We start from the raw sequence: 25,927 nt of genomic DNA, 5'->3' as shown, positions 1-25,927 counted from the left end.
TCGGAAAAACTCCGTCCTCTGCCTCAACAAGCATATTAGATCACTAGTGAAAACCTCCAAAGCCAATTATGAGTTGAAACTAGCCTCCAAAACAAAAAGAAACCACAAGTCCTTCTTCAGTTACATTAGGAACCTCCATAGCAAAGCCCAAGTTTGTTCCAAAGTAGTACTTAATGGTACCACTTACAATGATCCTGCTGACTTGGCCAACCTGCTGGCTGATAGGTTCAGAGCAAACTTCACCCACTTATCGCTCTGCAAAGGCCCAGTAGACTTCCCCAATACTTGTCCCACACCTTAATCTCTGTAGGCCAAGTGTTAAAGGCCCTATCCTTGGCAAAGAACACAGATACCATGGGACTTGATAGTATCCCAGGCTGTATTCTGCACCATCTCCAGCAAGAACCAACTTCACCATTGAGCACTTTATTCAACCACAGACTAACTGCAAGCTTCATTCCAACAGAGTGGAGAACTTCCATTGTTATCTCTTTGCACAAAGGTGGTGCCATTAGTGAGTCGGGAAACGTATCGCCCCATCAGTTTGACAAGTCTGATCTGTAAATTCATGGAGCATATTATTATGGATCTCATAAACAAGGACAGAGGCAATCTCCAAGCACTCAACCCCACCCTGTTCATATTTCTTGGGGGCAGATTTTACCTATTGAACCTAGTTGACTTCTTTGAGACTGTCACCAAGGCCCTGGATGAGGGAAAGTCAGTACATGCTGATCTTGACCTGGCCAAAGCCTTTGGCACAGTCCCCCACTTGGGCATCATCGAAAAGCTAACACAAGTTGGTGTTAATCCCTGTCTAGTTAGATGGGTGGCCAACTGGCTCACATATAGGACCCACAAGATCAAAATAGGTGCTGCCACCTCCGACAGCAGACCTGTCACTAGTGGTGTTCCCCAGGGATCTGTCCTGGGACCTCTAGTGTTTGGCATATACTTCTCAGAGATCCAGGCAAAGACAAAGAGCCTGTGGCTGACCAAGTTTATGAATGACTGTAAGTTGGGTGCTGTCATTGACTCCCCAGTTGATGTTGACATACTGCAAGAGGGTCTCACAGCTACAAATAACTGGTGCCGAAGTCATGGTCTTAAGTTAAATGCAAAAAAAAATATTATTGTACCATTCAACAAAAACACGGCCCCTACTGATTACCACATCAATGGTAACCCCCTAAGCACACAACCTGTTGTGAGAAACCTGGGTGCTCAGGTTGACAACAATCTCGCATTCGACCATTATGCGGCGGCAGTGGTCAGAAAAGCTTTTTACTTGGTTCATCTTATAAGTAAAGGGATTGCATTCAGAAAAAAGGAGGTTATTACCTCTCTGTACTCCTCCCTTATTAGACCTATAATTTAGTATAGTGTCCCATTTGTTATGTACCTCTCCAAACATCTGCACCAGCTGGAAAGGCAACAGAAATACCTCACAACGAGAATCCATGGCCTCCAACACCTATCCTATGCGGACAGTCTTAAATCACTATCACTCTACAAGGTATAATACAGATTGCTCAGAGGTGATCTGTGTCTCGCCTACAAGGCAATATCGAACCCTGCCCTACTGGGTATGCTCCATATCTGTAAGTCTTAACTCCTTGCGCACTACCCACTTGATAGACCTAAATCTAATATGTGGCATCAACAGAACCTGCTGGAGAGACAGGTTTGTCTCCGAGAGGCTGCCCTGTCTCTGGAATAGACTTCACATACATGTCAGAGTACCTCACTGACCGTCTTCAAAAGCAGCCTTGATGAGTGGATGGGAAACCATAAATATGTCCCAGGGGGTCCACCTTTTTCCCTCCTTGACAGGGGTGACAGGTGCTGACTGAGGTTTCTTTTTTAGGGAAAAACTCTTGGCTAGGCTTGTAAGGGCCCCAGGGCCATTAGCCTAGTAACCTCTTGTGATCCTTTGAAGAGCTGAAGGACTTCATCTGGAAATAGAAGATGGCAAGAGTCAAATGGGATAAGCCAATTCTTCCTGTAGAACAGGGCAAATTGGGATTACCCAATTTGAATGAGTATTTCAGAACTACACAGTTAAGGCACCTGTACATACCACAAGCAGAAAACTATAAATCAGAATGGAAAGGGATGATGTTGAAACTGGAGAAAGCTCAAGAAACAAGGCGAGACTGGGTTTTTGGATGTAGGCCTTTAAGGAGAATGACAGTATGTATGTATATCTTTTGGCTTATCCCGGTTAGGGATCGCCACAGTGGAACTCTGGTTCACTAATGATTGGCAGTTGATTTTTACGGTGCCGAGTTGCCAGCCTGACACCCAACCTTCAAAGAAGGCACACCCATTCATTCACGCACCTACCTGCATGTCTTTAGGCGTCATTTGACCATGGGGAGGGCATGCAAACTCCACACAGAAGGCGGTCCAGCCGAAAATCAACGGGAGAACCTCTTGCTGTGAGGCGACAATGTTAACCGCTGCACCATAGCGATCATACAAAATACTGTATCCATAAAGTAACAAAAAGTATTCTAAGAACTAAGCCAACACGAGAAACGAGATTCTGCCAATAGGGATGATTGCACTTAGGGATATAGACAATAGGCAAGAGGGGGCTGGAATGTATTGGAGGAAACAGGCAAAGGAACCAAGGTATTGGGAGCAAATAACTAGAGGAGAAAAGTACTAGAATGGGAAGAGGCCAAAAATATATTTTGACTGCAGGTTAAAAGTTGCCTTCCCTATGAAGGATTGATATGAGTATAGGCAAAGAGAAAGAAATAGGGGATCCTAAATGAAAGACCAGCGCTGGTGAAGTTTTTAGTAGAATCTAGAACAGAAGCTGCCATTAAAAAAGGAATAATTAGTAGAGCATATAAAATATTTCATGCTAACTATATGAATCAATCAGAGAAGGTTAGAAAGGATTGGGAAGAGAGATTGGATAAGCAATTCACAAAGAAAACAGTGGGAGGATATATGTATGTTTCCCAAGTATGCAACAAAATTTAGAAGATTTAGGATTTTTGCTTGGAAATGTTTACATAGATATTTATATAACTCAAGCAGACTCCAGAGAATTTTTTCTCAGTTAGATAGCAAATGTTGGAGGAGTGACTGGGAAGAAAGAGGTAATTGGGAACATATTTTCTGGGAGCGTGTTGGGTTGGCCAACTTTAAGGATTCCCTACAGGATGCGCTGTTGCAGATGCTGGATGGGCAGATTGATGCTTTTTTCTGAGCTAAGATACAGAATCGAAATTGCCTAGCCATGGTAAGGCCTTGCTGTATGTAATTATGGGTTCTATATTAGATCACCGAATGCTTAAAAAAGCGAACGGTGGTTAATCGACCCTATATAATGAAAGCTTACAATTTCGAACTGCCAGAGCAGCAATTTTTTTCCTAGGGAAAAAAAATTGCTGTTCCAACAAAATAAATAAATAAATAAAACACTTGAAACATTACATTAAGTGGGGGGGGGGCTGCATCCCCCACATCCCCCTACTTAATTATACCAACTCTGAGACCGCACTACAGTGCTGAAAATGGCAAAGTAACGAAGCGGCCAAGCGAATTCTTTCCCAGGGAAAGAATTCGCTTAAAAGCATCTTTGATATTTTGCCGTTTCAGGCTTTTGAGTTAGATCAAGACGCATTTGAAAGGATGCATCTTCAGCCTTCTAATAGGGAACCTAATTATGGTGGCTACCAAAAAAACAATTACTAGAAAACAGAAATCAAAATCTGAACCAGCTATATTAGAAGTAGTGAATATAGTAACAGAGGTAAAACAACATGAATTGAGATCTTTAGAATAGGGTAGGAGCAAGCTATATAGGAAAAATAGGAATTGTGGGAGCAATACATACAGGGGAGGAATGAGGTTTAAAAGAAGGCAAGACTTAAAATATGCACTATTAATATTTGACTGAAAATTATTGGTTAGATTATAAGTGACGTATAATGTTTGCAGCTGGGAGTGTATCAGTATTGTTTGTGATGTAAAATGCTTGCAACTGAGATTGTGTTGGTGTGGTTTGTTTTCATTTATATAAATGTATGCTTGCTTATGTCATAAGTTGTGGTTTAATAACGATATTTCTAGTTAAAAAAAAAAAAGAGGCAGGAATTGAATAATTTATGTAATGCTGTTTAGGTTAAATGATGTATAGCAATATATGTGAAGTATATTTGTTAATTTGTTAATACAGTTTGATTAGGTTTGTATAAATGTAAAATTGCCTCTGTCACAACTGATAATTCAGTAAAGGTGTTTAGAAAAAATGTTATGTTAGAATCCTTTGCAAATGCAGAAGGAAGAATTTCTTTCAAGAGGTTACATCGAGAAAGAGAGAGATATGGCACAGAATGAGGTACTTAGTCATAGTAGAGATTCTGCCAGACCGTATTTCTCTTAGGAGTGAAGACGTGCATTCTACATCAAATTTGGATAACAAAATCAGACTTTGCTTGACTTGCTCGAATTATGTCAGTTTAGTCTGTGATATGGTTAAAAGAAACTGGCACATTCTCACCACTGATGAGAAGTTTATGTGACTTCTTGAAGCGCAAACTAGGTGTTTCATCAAGAACAACCAGTCTTTGAAAAGGTTTTTATGCTACAAACCTCTTACCAGTAAGACACATGTAACTTCAGATAGGAAATGGACTTTTCCCAGTAGGTCTTGTAACATGTGTAAGTATATTAATTGTATTAGCAGTTATGAGAATGTTTCAGTTTGTCATATTTATTATTTTAACTTTATGCAGACTCCAAGAGTCCAGATCTTGTATACATTGCTACTTGTAAACTGGCTAATAGTATGTAGGGAAGACTAATAGGGCATTAAAAGACTGGATACGTGAACATAACAATGGTATTCTAGGAATGTGCTAGCCAAGCATGTTTTAGCAAAAGATTCCACTCTTTTTTTTTGTCTTCTGGGTGTTAGAGGTGGTGACATCAGAACAGGAACTGAGTGCATAGAAACCAAATGGATTTAGAGTTACAAGAAGATCACTACAGATGTTTAATGGCACTGTACCTTTAAATCCTGTTCTGAGATCAAGGGGCCAGCCTCGTTGAAGTCTGCTACAATGTATTTAAATGTTGCTTAGTTAAACAGATCTGATGACGCACATGGGTGTGAAAGAGCTTACTTTCAGTTTTTATTTTGTTTGTTGTTTTAATAAAGTGACTGTGTTATAGTCTGCTGTGCTGACTGGACTCTGTCTTCACTAGATTACTTTGAAAAAGGTATTGGCTAAATGGTATGGGAATGGGGTGCATGACCGTAATTTATATTGCAAGAAATTCCATGAGGACCTCAAATGAAAGACTTTTTCAGTTTGTTTAAGAAATTAAATTGAACATTGAACAGAAAAATAGGTGCAGCAGTGGAGCACCTAAACAGATAATCAAATTTTAATACATTTTACCCCCCTCCCCATTTCTTGCTGATCATCAGGCCCCTCCAGATACAGGGATACATTCATTGCTTCATCGCTATTGTAAGGGTAGCCATTAGGGGATAATTCAAGTTTTTGTCCTCAAGTACTACCCTCTATACACCCACCCACTGACAACCTGTGTGTGGGATACTGGGCATTAGTGCTACATCACCCCTTACTGCCAGCTTTCATGAGGCAATGCGTGGTGGTTTTCGTGGTCTCTACTACGGAGATTAACCAATTTGCATGAGCCCCTGGCCACACATTCCAACCCCCCCAGAATGAGTATGCCCATCCTCCCCTGCTTGCACAACCCATCCATCCTCTGTCCCTTTTTCCCATTTTGCACATGGGGTTGGGGTGTCACTTCAAACAGTAGCAGTTATCTCAAGCCAAGGTTTACACCACCAGGTGGCTAGCCCTGCTGTGGTAGTTCATCCATACCATTCACTCGCGCACACATTTGCAGCTACGGCCAATTTAGAGTATCCAGTCCACCTATTGCATGTCTTTGGAATGTGGAGGGAAACCAGAGCATCTGGAGGACACCCACACGACCACATGCAGACTCCTTATAGAAGGCACCCCAGCTGAGAATCGAACTCCGGAGAACCTGTTGCTGTGAGGCAACAACGCTAAATGATGCACCATCGTGGCAGCCTACCTGCAACATCAGCACCTAAACAGATGACCAAATTTGTGTTGCTTGGGCTGTGACAAAAAGAGGTACTGCCAGCACAGCTAGCTGGAATTTTGTGAATAATCGTATGTCACCCATGAATATCAACATTATTCATATGGCTGTGTTACAAATGTATTAGAACTGTATGTTGTCTGTATATCCTTTACCCCATTCCTGCTGAGATCTTTTTCTTTGAAGTCCTCCCGGCATTTTGCTTGTACTGTTTTTCTGGTCTGTTGATGCAGGTTAGGAAACCCAGTGTCTGTTTAGGATAACGACCACTTTTAAAATGTTAACATGGCAACATCTAATATTTGAGTGAGTTGTTCCCAATTTGTATATAATTGGGTAGGAAAGTTTTAGCAGTACCCTGTTTGTGCTAGCATTATCTTACTGGCATGCAGTCATGATGCTTTTGGTATTCCCTACCTTTATTCCAGACATGTATTTGTTCTGATCCGAAGAGGGGACTGAAGTTAGACCTGAAATTGTCATTTGAATTCAGCTGTTTTGGGAAGAATGGTATCCTAATTCTCGGATGTGTCAAACCATCCTGATTCTGTGTTTTTTTGGGTGTTCAGATGGAGTTAGGATATCCAAAAGTGATTTTTACAAAAAAGTAAGAAAGTACCATAAAACCAGTGTATGCGTCCTTCAGGCTGTGTAAGAGTGTCTGTTGCAGTTTTCTTTTATGTTAAGATAATACTGTAAGAGTACAGAAAGTTGAGTTCCCCCAGTAGTTATGAAAAACCATTTACCTAAAACCTGTGCACAACTTGTTTGTTTATGCTTACTGCCTGTAGACACGTGGCATTTTGCTGTCAGTCTTCACATTGTACAATGTGGTTTGGAATTAAGCACTGTTTGAGTATGTTTTTATTTTTCTGTTTGAAATCGCCACCTTCTCAGAGGTCTGTTGTTGAAGCAAACTATTTTATAACACTTGTGTGAAAGAAGGATTCTTGCAGCTGATGATGTTTTTCCTCTTTTTGACCATTTATTGTTTCAAAAAAAGCACTAGGCCACCTTTGGAGCTTTATGAAAGTTTTTCCAGGAATGGCAGAGCACACATTCTATTGTCTGTTTTTGCTGTAAAACATTAATACATTAAGACTAACTGCAAAGAAAATTAATGACAAAATTATGTGTAGTGTGTGTCCTGCTGGTGCAAGTCTCTCAGGGCCGCACTTATTTCAGGAATTCTTTTGCATTGATTGCAGAAATGGTGTGCTGCACATGAAAAGTTGTGTTTTAAAATCACTTGAAAATTTGAAGTTAGCCCAATGGCATGACATTTGGTGACCCATGTTTAGTTGGTGTCCTGTCTTGTACTAGGGGATCAATGTCTGACTTGCCTTTAGGGGAGTACAGAGAACTGGTGCTATAAGCTGCAGCTGAGAAGGTTTTGGTAGAGCTGCTGATTTACATAAATAGTGCTGTGATTTAAGTGGAACCACTTTTAAGGCTTCCAGCATTGATATTCATAATGTCATACCCCGGGAATGGGTGGAAACTACTGTGTGTGGTAAAATAGAAAAAGTCATGTCACCATTACCTTATGCCTTTCATGTTCTTTTTACTAGCCTGTACTCCTGTGAACACTCAGTAGCGAGCAATGGATGGGAGCATGTTGTATGAGACTAGCAAAGCAAATGACTGTGTGTTTGTTATATATATGTGTGTGCATGTATATGTGTGGGTTTGTGTGTGCGTATGTATACATATTAATACAAAAAATATTAATTGTGTATTTTTTCAGAGTACAGTGCCTGTTCCTTGCATATACAGAGTGAAAAACACTTTTAATTTTGAAGCCCACCCTCTAATTTATCCCTTAATTTATAAATTAACATTTTGTCATGTAATCCACTATTCTACACTACACTATACTGTGTTGTTCAAGAATTCTGGACAATACTAGAAATTATGAGGATCAAAGGCCCAAAATCAGGGGCATTTGTTTTGTATTCCTCTTAAGAACAACAGTTTTTTTTAATCAACATGCATTTTCTAATCAATATGTAGCACTACTGACTTGACTGTAGTCCTCAGAGATTTACCAGAAAATCAAAAAATTTGCAAGGACATGGCAAAACATAAGGCAAAATCAAGGACAGTTGAGAGAGGTATGATGTGTTGGTCGTTATGTTCTAGTTACCCTCTTGAAGGTTAATCTCTTCCACCTCCAAAAGTTAGTAGCGAGACGACACCTCTTCAGTTCATATCACCTTCCTTTAGAAATCTCTTCCACAAGCTGTATTCATCCCCAATATCTCATTGTCCATACCTTACTACCCTTGGTGAGAGTTAAGTATGAGGCTTGTACCTTGACCTTTGCAAGAAAGTATGCAGTAAGAGATTTAAGTGACTGATTTTGTAGTTTTTTTTAATCTAGTAATTCTGTTGAATTATTGACTGCATTTTCTTATTGAAAATAGGCTTCAGCTTCAGCTCAGGCAGCAGAAGACAATGCAAGGAAGGCCAAGACCTCCGTTGCCAGTGTTCTTGAAATGATGAACGAGTTGCTTACACAGCTTGGTATGTACTGTGTCATACATGTGTATATCTTTTATTTTAGTAGTGTGCCTGTAAAGTTTTGCTTGCAAATTATAAAATCAGAATTGGACATGATCAGCTTAGCTTCCATCTGAAGTGACATGCTTTTTATGGCTGTACCTGTTTTACAGAGTAACACTTCCTGTAGCTTTGTTTTACATAATGTGTTGCAGGGAGTACTAGGTGGGTTTACATTATGCTGTATGGACCAGCACGCAACTCCACAATGACTTTGAGTTCTGTCTTCAGTTCATGAAAATTTAAGGCATTGTAAACATACAGTTTTTTTTATTTCTCAACTGGTTTAGCCTACTAAACTTTAGTGGTTCTCAATGGGTAACCCATGAGCATTCTGTAGCTAAGAGATTTGTTTACACCGTTCTGAGAGAGGACCTGAGAAAAGAACCAGGATTACAGTATGAAACTCATTAACAATATATAGCTTTAAACTTATGTCAGAAACTGCTAGGCAGATCAGTAAGTAGTATAGCTAGGATGGGGCGAAGGGGTCAGCCGCCCTGGGCACAAAGTGTTAGGAGCATGATTGGCAGATCTCAGTCTGTCTTAAGTGCATTAACAGTATTCAGAAGTTAATGCTGGTATTGCATTTGTGGTCACACATGGTGTGGTTAGCATTCTGCGTGTGGCAGAAACTGCTTGCTATAGCTCAAACTAAAAGAATGAGTTGTTTCTTTTTATAACTTAAGCATTGTAGAGCAAGAGCTGTGTGTGTGTTGGGAGGCAGCATCAGATAGGAGAACAATCCTTGATGCCAAAATAGCTAGCTAGTCCTTGGAGACGTATGCTGCAGTTTTGCCACAGCCTCCTGTTTTCTGTCCCTCTTCTTTAATGGGGACTTCATCAGAATACAAACATAAAATGATACAAATAAAATCTCACATTTCATAAGACGAGTCAAGCCCTACCGTTGGTTAATTGTTAGATAACTAATTAATTACCAAACAGCAATAAATAAAAAAAAGTTATTCAATAGTAGGGCTTGAGGGGTTCTGTAAAATGTGAGGTTTTTTGTATTAGTTTATATTTCTATTCTGATGACGTTCCCAGTCAGAGGGACAGAAGCACTCACTTTCTGTAATAAAAAAGTGGATTTTAAACCATTATAACCTTCATTTCCTGATGCGTTAATTTCATTTGTCTATTCCTTACAAGTGTAATCTAGTGATTTTAAAGAAGATTTTACTGTTTGTTGTTCAATTTCTAATTTTTATAACTAATGTGAAAAATTGGAGTGGTATGGAAAGTGATTATGTAAATGGAAAATCTTCCATTTATAGCTTTATTTCTAAAGGCAGGCTCCTCAAAATGATGTGCTACTCATGTCTTTACATAATATGCTATAGTAACTATATATGTCTTGAAATGGGTACTCATTACCTGATATCATCTAGTAAAATATGCCTCATTAACAAAAATACTCTTCAGTATGTAAATCTGTATGCTGTTTCACTCCCTAGGGTAGGATTTAGGCTAAATCTCCAGGGCTAATAACTGAACTTATAGAAGATGCACCTCATTGACTGTAGTAACTGTCAGTTAAAAACTTTCCATATCTATTGAACATGTATGCCATAGTGTAGCACCATTGTTTGATTTTATTTTGTTTTAGTCAGTGAAGCTTCCTTTTCTTTGTCTGTTCTATAAGTAATCTTTGTTCCCCAAGTCATAAAAAGTAGCACTGTTTTGATTTTTGATATTCCATTATCTGACCCTTTCATGCCAAAATGTAATGACTGCAGCTCTCGATGTTCTACATGTTTCACTGTTGCAGTCATCACATTTGGGTTATCTGCCTGCAGGTAGCCCTCAGTCAGCCTGAATACCAGAGTCTTGGGATTTCTGCGTCGGATGCTGTTGCTCCTTCCATGACGTTAGGACATCATGGGTGTAAAACATGCAGCTAACGCCATTACATCAGTCTTTCTTGCCATGCAGTGTCCGAAGCAGAAGCAGTTTGCAAGTGCCGGTCAGCTGCCTCCTGAAATTTTCGTTTTTCGAGTTTCAGACCTGAAGTCTTCTAAAAGATAAGTACCCCATTGGGGATCCTTTTTTCTTGTTCTAACCGATGTCAGAAAAAGTTAATAATTGTCTTGTCTGTGGAAAGCAAATGCCTCACAGAGATTTTCATTCTTACTGCGACATCTGTTTAGGCCCAGACCACGATGTTCCTCGCTGTCAGTTCTGTGCCTTGTTCAACACCCGAACTATTCGTCGTCAGGTTATTTTTGTCTCTAAATTCTTTTGCTTTCGTTCTCCTTATTCCGAAATGTCTTCGATAAGCCATCCGGCTACCTATTTTCTGAAAAACCATAAGGATAAAGACAGACCACATAGGCCGGTACTCAGTGAGGCACCTTCGCAGCCCCTGATACCCGCTTCTACAAATTCACAGGCCTCTGCTGAGACCCTTTTGGAGTTCGGTATACCGCGAGTTGCTTCTTCGACTATGGAACCTGCAGATGTCTCTACCTTGGATGGGTCCGGAGCTGCTGTGCAGGCACCAGCTTCTGAGAGTGTATTCCAACCTTCTCATGTTCATATTAAACCGACATGTTCGTTTTTTACTAAAACTACCGAGTTTCTCAGGCCCAGAGTTCGCACTTCGCCTAGAAAACCGACGATCAACGCGCATGCTCTAGCTTCCATGCCACAGAAACAAATGCTTTAGAATGGCTGAAGACCTTATAGCTTTAATTAGGGGAAGCCAGCCTTCCCCCTCTATAAGACAAAGGATTGATTTTCCTTCTGATTCTACAAACCGTGAGCCTGATGTCTCTGATCCCTCTGATTACCAGGACATTCCCTTATCTACCTATGAGGATTCCGATGCAGAGGATTCCATTCCCTCTGCCTCCCCTCCAGAAGACTTTTCTTTTGGTGAAACCTTGCATACTTTAAGAGAGCATTTCTGCTGGGAATGCCAGGACTGCCCACAGTCCAAAAATAGACTCATAGAATGTTTAGACTTGCCTCAGCACAGGCCTCTAGCTATACCCCCTGTTCTGGAGATTGTAGATGATGTCTTCTTGGAATCCAGCCTTACCCCTGATACCTTGCCTCCAACGGCCAGGAAACCTGACAGGTACTACAGAATACCTGACTCCCACAAGTTTCTCTTTAAGAATCCTACTGCAGATCCAGAGACCATTTCCCAGGGACCTAAAGGCATTAAGGCTACAATAGGCCAAAAGCCCTACCCCTTCGGACAGGTTCTCTAGGGCTTTAGACAGATGGGTAAGAAGATATAGACCTCTGCTACTCTGGCCATCAGGGCTTTAAATTGCCACTAAAGTATCAGCAACATATTATGGAGCTAATTAAACAGAAAATGAGGTTGATTCCTGATTGTGCAGAACATAAACATTTACAAGAGTTAATGCATTCTGCTAACCAAGTTGGAAAACATACCTTGCAATGTGGTTTTGATGCCTTAGAAGCATCTTGCAGGGCTGCTGTCACTGGGTCTATTTTTAGAAGGCATGCTTGGCTTAAGGAACATATCTTGCCAGACTATGTCAAAGCAAAATTACTAGATGCACCACTAAATCAAGTACGCCTGTTTGTCAATAAAGCAGAAGAATTCCTCAAAACGATGTAGGAAAAAGCTAAATCTACGCAGACTGTTAAGTATTTCCTACAGGTACAGCCACCTAGATTCAGTAGGCATTGGCCTTCTAAAAAGTGGTCCTTTCCAGTCCCTCCCAGACCTTCTAAGTCCTAACCCAGGGGCAGCATACCACCACAATTGCAATGTCAGGGTATGCACAGATCTAAGCAATGGAGTGCTCCCACTATTAAAACAGGGAGTAGTAAGCCAGCATCCTATGGTAAAATCTCACAATGACTTATCCTTATTTCTTCCAAGCCTTGCCCAAGTACTTGCACCCTTAGGAGGAAAACTTGCCCTACATGCAAATAACTGAGTACATCATCGAGGACAAATGGGTCTTGAACATTGTATCCCAGGGATACAGATTCTACTTCCACTCACTGCCAACCTCAAGCGGATGGCCAGACCCCCCAAAACCAGTGGGCAGGGGACCAAAAGCAAGTATTTTCTCTTCTCAGTGTCAAGGCTATTCGACCTATCCCAGCAGAGCATAGGGGACAAGGTTTTTACTCCAGACTGTTTTGGGTACCCAGGAAAGAAAACTATTGGCGCCCTATCCTGGATCTGCCTATTCTCAACCCCGTCTTGGTGGTTCCATGGTTCAAGATGCTTACTGCCCAGCAGCTGCTTCCTATGCTAGCCAAGGACTCCTGGCTAGCCACCCTAGACTTAAAAGAAGCTTATCTACACATCCCCATAAGGGAATCTTACAAGAAATACCTACATTTCAGAGCAGGCTCTACTCTATGCATTATCAGTTCTCTACACTTCTCTTTGGCTTATCTACTGCACCCAGGTTATTCATAAAATGCCTATCTCCACCCATTGCATATTGCAGGCAGAGAAAAATTCAAATTTACACATACTTGCATGATTGCCTGATTCAGGCGGACAGTCAGGAATTGCTTCTCCAGCACCTGACATTTGTAAAGAGACTTCTCTAACTTGACTGGGGTACACCATCAACAAAAAGAAATCAAATCAGGTACCCAGCCAACAGATTGTATTCTTGGGAGCAAGCTTGAACACAACTTCCCAGATGGCATTCCTCACTCCAGAAAAACAAGTGTATTTGACAAACTACTTCAGTCTACTGGCCACCAAAACCAAGCTATCTGCAAGAAAAATACTGCAAGCCCTATAGTTCATGGCCTCTTGCATTCTACTAATTCCTTATGCAAGACTGCATATGAGGAAACTTCAGTGGTACTTAAAAAGTCTCTGGTGTCAACTTTCTCAGGATCTGGAAGCAATGATTCCTATCATTCCTTGCCTAAGGGCAGAGTTTCTTTGGTGGGCAGAGGCCTGCTACCACAACAAAGGACTCCCTTTCACCCTACCCCCTGCTGCCCAAACCCTAACAACAGATGCATCAGGCTATGCCTGGGGGGCGCACATGGCAGGACAAGGTATTCAAGGCAAATGGAGCCCAAAGCAAATGTACCTGCATATCAATCAAAAAGAAATGTTAGCTGTACAGAATGCTCTGACAGCCTTCAAACTCCTTATTCTTCCAGGGCAGCTATTGATAAAGACAGACAGCACCACTGTTATGTGATAAATAAACAAGCAGGGGGGGGGAACCCTTTCCTACCCACTCTGCAGGTTAGCCATGGCTCTGTGGGATACAACCTTGAGCAACCAGGTGCACCTGCAAGCTCAATTCCTGCCAGGCGAACTAAATTCACTGGCAGATGACATAAACAGAAATCTAATGGACCCGCACGAGTGGAAACAGGAACCAAAATCAGTCAAGCTGTTGATCCACAGGTGGGGGGCACCAGAGGTGGACCTCTTTGCTTCCCCTCAGAACTTTCAATTGAGCAAATATTGCACCAGAACTCCCCACAGCCAAGCATGGAAAGTGGATGCTGTGTCCTTTACATAGAAAAACCTCTCAGTCAATGCCTTTCCCCCTCTGCCCCTCTTCTTGAAGGTTCTACTAAAGATCAAACAGGACAAGCCAAGGACACTCCTAATTGCACCAGATTGGCCATGCCAGCACTGGTACCCATCTTTGCGCAGTCTGACAATACTGCCACCTTAGCACCTACCTCAGACCCCCTCCGTGCTGTCCCAGCAGAAGGTCCAGATTTTTCATCCTCAGTTACAAACCCTGAACCTAGCAGCCCGATTCATCCTCTGAACCCTCAGTAAACAGGTGCTGGATGTCATTCTGGAGGCAAAAAGGCCTACTACTAGAAAATCCTATTCAGAAAAGTGGAAAAGATACTGTTTTTGGAGCCATTCTCAAGGAATGGACACATATGTGCCCAGCTTACCTCATATACTAGATTACTTAACAGAAGTGTTCCACAAAGGCCTGTCCTTCTCTTCAATTAAGATTCCTGCCTCTGCCATCTCAGCTCATTGTAATACTGAGCCACCCCTTTTCTCTCATCCTCTAGTCAAACAGTTCTTGAGAGGAGCCAAATAATTTAACACCCCCCAGGAGAGAATCCCACTCCAGTCTGGGACCTTAACCTTGCATTGGAAAAACTCACGCTTCCACCCTTTGAACCTGCTGCTTCAGCAGAGTTAAAATTCCTCTCCTGGAAAACAGCTTTACTAGTAGCCATCACTTCAGCAAGAAGAGTGTCTGAATTGCAGTCCCTTATGGCCGTGGAACCCTTCATTATCTTTCATGTGGACAGGTTTCCCTCAGGACTAACCCATCATTTATGCCAAAGGTGGTAGCTAGTGTGGCTTTAAACCAATCCTTTCATTTGCCAACCTTTTCCCCTAAGCCTCTGAATACAGGGGAAAGGATCCTGCACTCCCTGGACGTGCACAGGCAGCTTAGGTTCTATCTGGGCAGGACTAAACCTTTCTGAAAATCTGACCAGCTGCTAGTCAGTTTTGTTACAGGGGCAGAGGGAAAACCATTTCCACATCGATAGCACACTGCATCGATTTCTGCTGTAAACATCATGGGAAACCTGCCCCACAGGGGATCAGAACACATTTCACTAGGGCTATGTCAACTTCTACAGCCCAAAACAAAATATTCCAAGAAGAACAAGCCTGTAACCAGCGAAGCTATAATACTCCTCTTTATTCGACACAGCGATATAAAACAGTCCAAACCACACTATAAAAACAAGTCCAGCAGTGTTAATCCAAGAAAAGATTAAGCGCTTTCATCCACTGTATCGTGGACATCCTCAGAATCAATTAAACGAATTAAATGATCCGAATAAAAAATAAAGTAAAATCCACTGCTCAGCAAGCAAACGCTGTAGTTCCGTGGTAATACTATGAATCTTACTGAATCTAAGGAGACTGACTGGATCATTCGTTTGAAAGCTGATAGGGGGCATGGGTTGAATGATAGAGTTTCTATAAAACCTAAGCTGAGACGATGCAGGCACATAAAATGAACTATCATTTATTTGTATATGTCCTTGATTATGTATTTTATCAATATTAACTTATCAGAATGTTTATTTACATGTTTTAGGTCACTATGCAAGTTTTATGTATTTTTGTCTTACTTACATTAACATGTTTATATATGGGAGAGTTCTTTAAATTCTCCAGCATTGCTTTTAATTGTTTAAATTGTTTTAATTGATTAATTGAGCTGCTTATATAAGGGGAGGTCTACTGTGACTTTTATACAAGGATCTGAAGAAGCTGTAATGGTGAAAGCGCTCATCCGTATGTTATAAGTACACATTCTTGGAATTAAATTTGGAGTTTTGTTCTTACTTCTGCTGTACTCCGCTTCCTTTGTGACTTACATTAATTAAATGATCCATTTTAAAGCCTTTTTGGCGCCAAACATCTTGTCAATTTTAAAGACATATTCGTCATATTTTTTCTATAACATTTCTATTACATTGCATAATATAATATAAGAAACATAATGATATGTAAAAAATGACAACCAAACATTCATTGCCTATATAAAACATAAATATAAATAAGTATCTTAAATAACCTATCAAACTCATTATGTATGTTATATATAAATAGAACTCCTTAAAATACTGTGTATAATATATAAAAAAGCAATCTTGTAAAGTTTAATTAGTTTTATTGATTCTGAGGAAGTCCACGATACAGTGGATGAAAGCGCTTAATCTTTTCTTGGATTAACACTGCTGGACTTGTTTTTATAGTGTGGTTTGGACTGTTTTATATCGCTGTGTCGAATAAAGAGGAGTATTATAGCTTCGCTGGTTATAGGCTCGTTCTTCTTGGAATATTTTGTTTTGGTCTGTTTTGACTATTTTTTGTTTCAACTTCTACAGCATTTCTCTGGGAAGTCCCTGCCAGGGACATCCTGGAAGCTGCAACCTGGAGCTCTGTACACACCTTCACCAAGCATTACCACTTACCTATCGTTTCTAAATCCAGAGCTGGATTTGCTACAGCAGTCTTGCAGGGCTGGCGTGCCAGCCCTAATGCTTCTTGACTGCCTGCACCCATCCTCAGCTTTGGGAATCAACCCAAATGTGATGACTGCAACAGTGAAACACGAAGAACATAGTACAATTGTGTACACTTACCATAAATGTAGATGTTTGAGTGTATTCACTGGGCTGGAACACCAAAGGCAGATGTGTGTCCATATTCATTAAGGATATCCACACCACCAGGCTAGTTGCTCAGCATAGTGCAGCCGAGGGTATCCAAGTGCAACTAACTCTGGGCAAAACTGCAATCTAAATTGTAGCTTGCTACAGATCACCCACCATGCCCCAGGATTCCCACTCCTCTTTTCTTGATGTACTGGAAAATATTAGGGTTCAACCAAACACCCTAATAATGGGTGATTTCAACTACCCCACCATTAACTGGGAAAACTACTCATGTACCAACTCCTTCGCTCAACGCTTTCTGGAATTCATAAACTCCAATGCCCTGGATCAACTTATCCACACCCCCACCAGGGGCTACATTATCCTGGATCTAGTCATTACCAATATGAGTGACCGGTGTTCCACACCTGAAGTCAACGCCTCATTGGTCCGCTCCGACCATAAGCTAATTACCCTAGATATCCACATCCTGCCTCCACCCCCCATTAAGGAAACCATGGTAAAAAATTTCTCCAAAGCCAATTTCATGCTTCTTAAGACAGAAGTGGTGAACTTCATGACACCCATGCAGATGGACAATGCAGTTACGACTATTGAATCCTGCACAATTGCACTTTATAAGCACTTACATGAGTGCATGGATCATGCTATCCCAAACAGAACCAAGACGCTATCCTCCAAAAAAAGGAAGCCAATCTGGTGGTCCCCTGCCATAAACAAACTGTACAACAGAAGGAAGAAACTCTTGCAAAAGAGAGTAAAATCCCACGAGTGGAGGAGCTCCCTGGTCAGCCTCAGTAAGAAGCTGCGATCTCTGATAAAATCCTCCAAAGCTAGTTATGAAAACAAAATCACCACTGATTCTAAAGACAACCACAAAGCATTCTACAGCTATGTCAAGAATCTCAATGGCAACACTCAGATCTGCTGTGAGTTACAGCACAATGGCACTAAATATACAGACCCAACTGATATTGCCAACATTCTGGCAGATAGGTTCAGTGCTAACTTTACCCCCCTCTCACCCCCTAAAGAGCCCATCTCTATACCAGAAGAATGCAAAGTTCCTGTAATCACGGCTGCACAGGTAAAAACCACACTCTCCAAAGCCAAGAACACAGCATCCATGGGACCAGACAACATCCCAGGCTGCGTTCTACACGAACTACAGAATGAACTGGCACCCCACCTAAGTACCATGTTCAATCATAGCCTCACCTCAGGCTTTGTGCCTGCTGAATGACGTGCAGCAACGGTTATCCCACTCCACAAGGGGGGAGCCACCACGGACCTTGGAAACTACCGCCCCATTAGCCTGACTAGCTTGGTCTGCAAGGCCATGGAACATGTCATCATGGAACTTATAAACAAAGACATTGGTAATCTCCAAACTCTGGATCCCACCCAGTTCGGGTTTGTAAAAGGCAGATCATGTCTCCTAAACCTGATAGACTTATTTGAAGCAGTCACCAAAGCCGTAGACAAGGGTAAGGTGGTTCGCACAGCCTATCTAGATCTTGCCAAGGCTTTCGACACCATCCCCCACTCTGGAATTATAGATAAACACACTGTGAAAGTAGCAGACTCCAAATCCGATTTCAGACCAGTGACAAGTGGAGTACCACAGGGTTCAGTCCTGGGTCCTCTTCTGTTTGGTATCTACTTCTCTGAAGTACAGGCTAACACAGAAGGTCTTTGGCTAACGAAGTTCGCAGATGACTGCAAACTAGGAGCCATAATCGAAGCTCCTAACGATGTAGACATCCTACAAAAGGTCGTCAAAGCCATGGCCTCAAGCTCAATGCCAAAACGTGCATTGTCATTCCCTTTGGTAAAAACTCTGTACCCATGAACTACAACATAGGCGGTAGTATACTTAACACCGAAAATGTGATAAGAGACCTTGGGACATGGGTGGACAGTAGTCTCTCCTTTGATAATCACATCGCCACAGTAGTCAGGAAGTCCTTCTACGTGGCACACCTCATCACAAAAGGTTTCTCATCCAGAAAAAAAGAGGCCATTGTTCCCCTCTACTCATCACTCATTAGACCCATTATAGAGTACAATGCCCCTTTTGATACGTACCTCACAAGACATCTACAACAACTGGAAAGGCCGCAGAAATACCTCACAAAGAAGATTACCAGCCTCAAATAGATGCCCTACGCAGACCGTCTCAAAAACCTCCAGCTTTACTCCGTCGCATATCGCCTACTCAGAGGTGATCTCTGCCTAACATACAAAGCTATGTCAAACCCAGAGCTGTTGGACATGCTCCACTTAAAGAAATCCCAATCCCTCCGAGCTACACGCTCTAGGGACCTAAACCTTGTCACCACATTAAACAGAACATGCCGGAGGGATAGATTCCTGTCCCAGAGACTTCCCATACTCTGGAATAAACTACCTATCTATATCAAACAAAGCTCCTCATTAGCACTCTTCAAGAAAAATCTTGATGACTGGATGGGAAATAGGAAATTCACCCCAGGGATCACCTCTGTGGCTCTACTCAACAGTAGCACAGGAAAATAATTTTCTTGGGTGGCAAAAGCCAAGGTACCTTTTTGGCTGGGCTTGTATAGGCCCCAGGGCCGATAGCCTAGTACCTACCTATGAACCTATGCAGTCCTGGTTACCCTCCCTCCAGCCCCCTGACTTCTCTTTACTCCTACCTATCCTTTTTGTTTGGCATACCTTATATCATTGGTATTTGCTTTTTGCTAGGGATGTTCCACACCATGTAATTGCTTCCTATTTAGGGGGCTCCTGACATCTGGGGCAAGAAAAACTGATGTAATGGCTTCGGCTGCATGTTTTATACCCATGACATCCTGACGTCATGGAAGAAGCAGCAGCATCCGATGCAGAAATCCCAAGACTCTGGTATTCAGGCCGACTGAGGGATACCTGCAGGCAGATAACCCAAATGTGATGACTGCAACAGTGAATACACTCATAACATCTACATTTATGGTAAGTGTACACAACTGTACTTTCTGCAAGGCATCTTTAGAAGCATTAGCCCCGCTGTGATGGTATAGAGGTAATATAATATTTGTAATGCAGTTATTTCTCTCAGACAGATGAGGCTTCTTACATCCATTGCCTCAGTCATAGCGCCATACTTGGTGTAGTCCCAACCTTCTCAAAGTTGATGTTTCAAATTACATAAATAATCCATGGTGAGTAAAAAAGATCTATACTTACTTTGGTCCATACTAGCTGTGGCAAGGAAATGTGTAACTAGAATGTGGAAGTCTTCACAAGAACCTACTGTGGAAGAATTCTTGAGATTGATGGAAGAAACAGCGACATTAGAAGTCAAGGTGAAGGAATCGAGAATTTCACCTAAAACATGGACAACCAATCCTTGGGAAAACATTTTTTAACTCTTATTTAGACATTAAAAATGAACCCTAAATAATGTGTAACTTTATACTTTATTAATTGAATATTATAAATTTTTGTTACTAATTTCATATATTTTATTAATTTTTTCCCCTCTTTTGTTCAGGTCAGTTGTACATAGTGTATATAGAGGTTTATAATATTTGTTTATTGATGATTGTATTGTTAAACATTATATTATTTGGAAAATAAAAAAATATTTGAAAAAAAAAATCCATGGTGAAAGATGTCAGGATGTAGGCATTCTACACAGATGTTTTATTCTGACCTTAGTTTCTACATCTCTTGCCCTTGGTATGACTAATCCACCATGCTTCAGTTCTTCCAGGAGAATATTTGTGTACAACGTTTGAAGAAATGAGATCTGGTGGTATATTTCCAGAGAGATTCATTTTAAAGTTATTTACTGTATAGATATAAAGAGTTGAGTGTCTTGCAGTTTTGAAGAACTTGTAGACTTGCTAGAACCAGATACTTTGTCCTCATCCTTAATAATTTTTATGATTTAAAAAAAAAAAAAGAGTCTGCTTATTGAATCCAGTAGTGTTCTACCCATTGTCAGGATTTCTAATTTAGATTCATCAAATTTAAAATCAGAAATAGCCTGTCCTGTGCCTCATTTTCCAGCATTTTCCAGACTGACATTTTTTCAAGTAGTTAGATGTGCTCTTTGCATTCATAGTCAGCAGGGCATCATATTTGATTAGTCCCTCATTATTTGGATAGCACAGTCTGCCCAGATTTATCTGACCTTTTTCACTTATCCCACTGTCTCCATAAAACAGAACTTGTATAGACTGAGGTGTTTTTTGCACCTTATATTTTGTGGTTTCAGTACTTTTACTTATTAATGCTTGCAACGTGCAGCTTTAAACAAGTTATGTGTGAGGCAGATTATCATATTTGCTCTGGTGACAGAAATTAGCCCCACCACTATATGATATCTACCTGTCTATAGGGCAAAACATTAATTATATTCCAAGTCATTCTGTATTGCAAATAAAAGGGCAATTGTACCAAGTTTTAGTCATCACTGATTGGAGGAAAGCTACAGCTAAATCCGTAACTCTGTTCAAGTACAGGTAAATCAAAGTAAAGGATAAACTCTTGTTCAAAGGAGATTTTTTTTCTGTTTAAAAGGATTAATGCAGGTGGAGAAAAGAGGCAGAAGTCTGTTATTTCAAGCATTTGCCTTCATTTGTGAAGGAATGTGACAAAAGCTATTAATGCTGTAGGTGATAGTCACCTTAGATGGATGAAGTTTTAAAGCTGGAGAATTATTTTTTGCTATAAATATTTTGTTTTCATCAGACCTGCCCCTCCTGCCATGCATGAAAGTGAAGAGTGTGATGCAATACTTTCACTTAGTCCTGACAACAGGAGTCACCACAGGCCTACCCATTCTTGAAGTAGTTGTTTGAAGGCTTGTCTGTTGATGAATCACATCCCTTGGAATGATGAACTATGGAATTATTTGAAAGGGCCATCTTCAGTTGTCTTCAAGGAGCTCAGAAAGCTCAGTTTTTGGTCAGCTTTCCCAAAAGCTGCAGGCATTGAGTGCCAGGGGTTTACACATAACACTCACTGAATTGTTCAGTCAAAGATGCCGTCTGAAAAGAAGGTTTTATGAAACACTTTGTGTTATGTAAAGACTGATGTGGTCTAAGAGCAGTGACCTGCATCCTTTCAAGTCTACCTTTCAGGCATTCAGCTGATTTATGAGCATTATTCTCTTTAAATGGATTCTTGAATGGAGTTTCACCTGTCTGTTGCTTCATTAACAGAAGTTCCATTTTCATCAAATATCTTAAACTCTGAATTGGTGATCGTATTGAAGGGCCTTCTTGTCAAAAGTGTAAAACCCAATACTGTGAAAGCAACATTCCAAAAATTGAAGTGTTATGCTGGCAAATCATGAATTCTGAAACTTGTTTATACACCGTTTTTTGCTGGGGGCACTCCCTCCCCCCAACATGTGGTGCTGTACCCCCATGCCTCTGCTGCTTATATGTACCAGGTCTGAAATTATACCTTAAGGCAGGGAGAATTGAGATACCACAGTCCTGGAATTAGCGTATAACCCCATCTTACTTTTAAATTCTGATATTCCAAGGATCACTTTTAATCTGCAGACTTTCACAGGGTATCCATGATAAAGTGGGGGTGAATAGTACAGGGTACCTTTTTGTTATATATTTGTAGTGTTGATTTTATATCACTGAATGCAGTTTTTAGTGCAGTTCTGTTGGAGTCCATTTATAGGAAATTAATTGAGAAGGAAAAATTTATACCCCCCTTTTTTTATGTAGCACCTTTTCTAATCAGGGAAGGCCTTTCCTTCCAGAAGGCTCAACTGTGAAGAGCTATATGGAGTCCATGGGTCAGTTATTGGTTTCCAGCATGTTGTCACTATTACCTCCTCTTGTCCGGTCTACATTCAAATGTACCTAAAATTTGCTTCCACGTGTCATGCTACAAATTGGTGGCCACATAAGCAAACCCCCTCTTATGAACTGTTTCTCGGTCAGTACCAAACTTGTGGACTAGTGGCCTTTAAGAAGCTTAAATACAGTCATTCTATACTAGAAAGTTATGTATGAAAGTTATGTAGTTCATTGTCTCCTTTTCAAAAGCAGTTTCCAGTCTGTTACATGCAGCACTGATGCATTTAATTAAGATACATCTGTTTTATTACTCACCTAATATTCCTTGCCATTACCAGTCTGGCAAGGGTATTGCAGTTCTAGCTTTACCAGTGACTCATACAAATGTGGGATGTATGCTGCTTGCAAACTGTAATAGTACCATGTTGTAGGATCTGTAAGGCATTTGTGCCGAAGACACTCAGAAGTTGTTTGTCTTCCCTGGCCATTTTTTTTTGAAAACCAATGGCTTAAACAGTTAGCCCAGGGTAACATGAGAGACTCCATTAGCCGTGAGATACTGCACCCTCCACCGGGTGTCCCTCTAGAAGTGGGTAATAGAGATTCCTCTGCTGCAACCCCATCAAAGGCTGGCATAGCTCTGTCTTCTCACATGTCTGCTGAGGCTTTTGCTCCAGATGTTGATGGGGAACCACATTTGTTTTTCTCAATGGGTCCTAGTGGGATTCCACAGATATTGGTCAGGAAGGAGGTTATGGGTACTCTTATTGAATCTCCCCAAGGGTCAGTACCTCCAGTATTTGTTAGGGCTGATGTCTCTTCCAAGAAAAGATGAAGGACTAAGCGTGTTTTGATCCATCCTAAGGATTCTCAAAGGAAATGCCATGAGTTTATTCAGGGCTTGTTTTCTGCCTTGATAGCCCTGAAGCCTCCTCAAGGGGTTTTGGTATCTGCTTCTCCTGAGACCTGTGCCCCTTCTAAACTGCCTAAAGAACCAGCTTCTTCCAGTGAGGATTCAGAGTCTGAGTAGGGGTCCTTATCCAATTCTTCAGATGCCTTTGGACCATGGTTCTGATGAGGAGGAGTCTATTAGCCCTGAGTCTCCTTTGAGGAATTGTCCTTTGGGGACACAGTTGCTAGTATGATGGAATACTTCAAGTGGGATTCTTCTCAAGTGTCAGACATTCAGAGGAGATATTGTGAATTGTTTTAAGTGGGTACTCTTAAACCATCTGCCGTTCCTCCTGTGCTGGCTGCCTTGTTGGACATTTTTATTGCTGCTTCCAAGTTTCCTGATTCTCAGCGTCCTAAAAAACCTGATAGGTTATGTAAGGTCCCTGAGGATTGTCAATTTTCATTTGTGTCCTGCTGATCCTGTTGTGGTGTCAGTCTCTTCTGACAAACTTTCTAAGCTCTTGTTCTCTTCCAAACTTTTGCCTTCTGCTAAGGATAGTATGGCAGTAAAGAGGATTGGTGAGGTTTACACTGTTTCTGCTTTGGCCTTTAGGGCTGTCAATCATCAGACCCACATGACTAGGCAAGCTGTGGGCTTAGACTGTTCAGGCTTGTCAGTTATTTCTGACCTCCCTGATTCTGAAGGCAAATCTTCTGCTTTAACTATTTCAGGTTCTACTTCTCAAGTGACTCGCCTTTCTGTCAAATGTAGCAATGATGTTGCGGATGCCTCTTCTAGGGATGTGGCTTTTTGGGTCTGTCATGAGCCTTTATTCTTGACTTTGTCTCCAGTCTTTGCCTGAAGACATTAAGACTGAGCTGTTGGATGCTCCTTTGGACAATTGGGATAGCTGCTGACCTGTCTGTCTCTTCAAGAGTAAGGCAAAGTCTTGCAGGACCTTAAACATATTTTTGTTTCTCCTATCCCTAAATTCCAGAGGAATTATCCTTTCAAGATCTACTTTTGTCCACAGGCAAGGACAGGAAGGGTGGCAGGCAAGCCTCTTTTGCTAAGGCTTTTTAGACTTCTGTGGCCCAAAAGCCTTCTTTATCTGATAAGCCTGCTTCTCTTTGACAGTTTGCCCCATCTTCTAGGCTAGGTTCCTTTGTCCCTTTGGCTTTTCCTTTGTCTTCCAAATTGGCTTCTCATCACTTCAGACTCTTTAGGTTCTTTCTATTATCTGTCAAGGTTACTTCTTGGTATGGAAGTTTCTCCCTCAATTTTCAGGGATTCCTCAAGCTCCTTGAGAGCAGCTTCCTCATTTCCCTTCTTATCTCAGAGGTCCTAGGGTCCCTGGTATACCAAAGAACCATTCAACCTGTTCCTGCTTCCCGAGTGGGAAAGGGTTTTTATTCCAGGATGTTCCTGGTTCCTCGAAAGGAGGGCAGTTGGTGACCTATTCTGGATCTCTCCCTTCTCAACACCTTTCTCAAGGTCCCCTCTTTTCACATGCTTACTCTTCAAATCCTGTTTACTCTTTCACTACCCCAGGCTTTTCTTGTGTCATTGAATCTGAAGGATGCTTATCTTCATATCCCTGTTCACCCTCTTCAAGAAGTTTTTACATTTTAATGTCTCTTCCTTTCATTTTCGGTTCTCTGCTTTGCCCTTTGGCCTCTCTGTTACCCCAGGGGTATTCACAAAATGCTTAGATCCTGTGATTACTTTCTGTAGGCTCCAATGCATTCAGATTTTTCCTTATCTAGATACCTTGTTGCTTCAGGCACCTTCTCCCATTCACCTGTTACAGGATCTGGGGTTCACTATCAACTTCCAAAAGTCCATCCTGATTCTCTGTCAGGATCATGTGTATCTGGAATGCATGATTCATACAGGGCCAGTATAGGCCTCTCTTACACCTCCGAAAGTATTATCATTGACAGCCTTCCATCAGTCTTTTCTTCCTTTGACTACCATTCCAGCTGGGGAGTTTCCTCAGGCTCTGGGATTCATAGCCTCTGCTATTTCAGTGCTCACTCTTGCCAGACTGCGTATGCAGAAGCTTCAGTGGCACCTCAAGTGGTTTGGTTGCAACATTGCCACCCTCTGGATTTCAGTGTACTTCTCATTCCCTGCCTAAAAAAGGAATTTGAGAGGTGGAGCCAGCAGTTTGCTCTCAACCCAGGCCTGTCCTTTCAGCCTTCGGTCCCTTCTGAAGAACTTTTCACCGATGCCTTAGACATGGGGGGGGGTTCTTATGGTCACCTGAAAGTTCAGGGTCTCTGGCATCCCCATCAGAAGCCAGACCATATTAACATCAAAGACATGAGAGCTCTGATTCTGACTCTTCAAGCTCACCCGCCCCCATGTTCTCTCCAGA

General features: G+C 41.4%; 1 protein-coding gene across 1 annotated transcript in view; it reads left to right on the top strand.

Annotated features, from left to right (window-relative positions):
* LAMC1 (laminin subunit gamma 1) overlaps positions 1-25,927 on the top strand; it is a gene marked incomplete in the record, with an annotated part of 2,174,645 nt that overhangs the window by 2,134,160 nt on the left and 14,558 nt on the right. Inside the window, 1 exon segment of the mRNA XM_044085382.1 lies at positions 8,559-8,658. Coding sequence (XP_043941317.1) covers positions 8,559-8,658 — 100 coding nt within the window.

Source organism: Protopterus annectens, chromosome 10.part0 (genome assembly GCF_019279795.1).
Source record: "Protopterus annectens isolate FY-2018-M chromosome 10.part0, PAN1.0, whole genome shotgun sequence".
NCBI lineage: Eukaryota > Metazoa > Chordata > Ceratodontiformes > Protopteridae > Protopterus > Protopterus annectens.
This window is presented reverse-complemented; position numbering and strand designations above follow the sequence as displayed.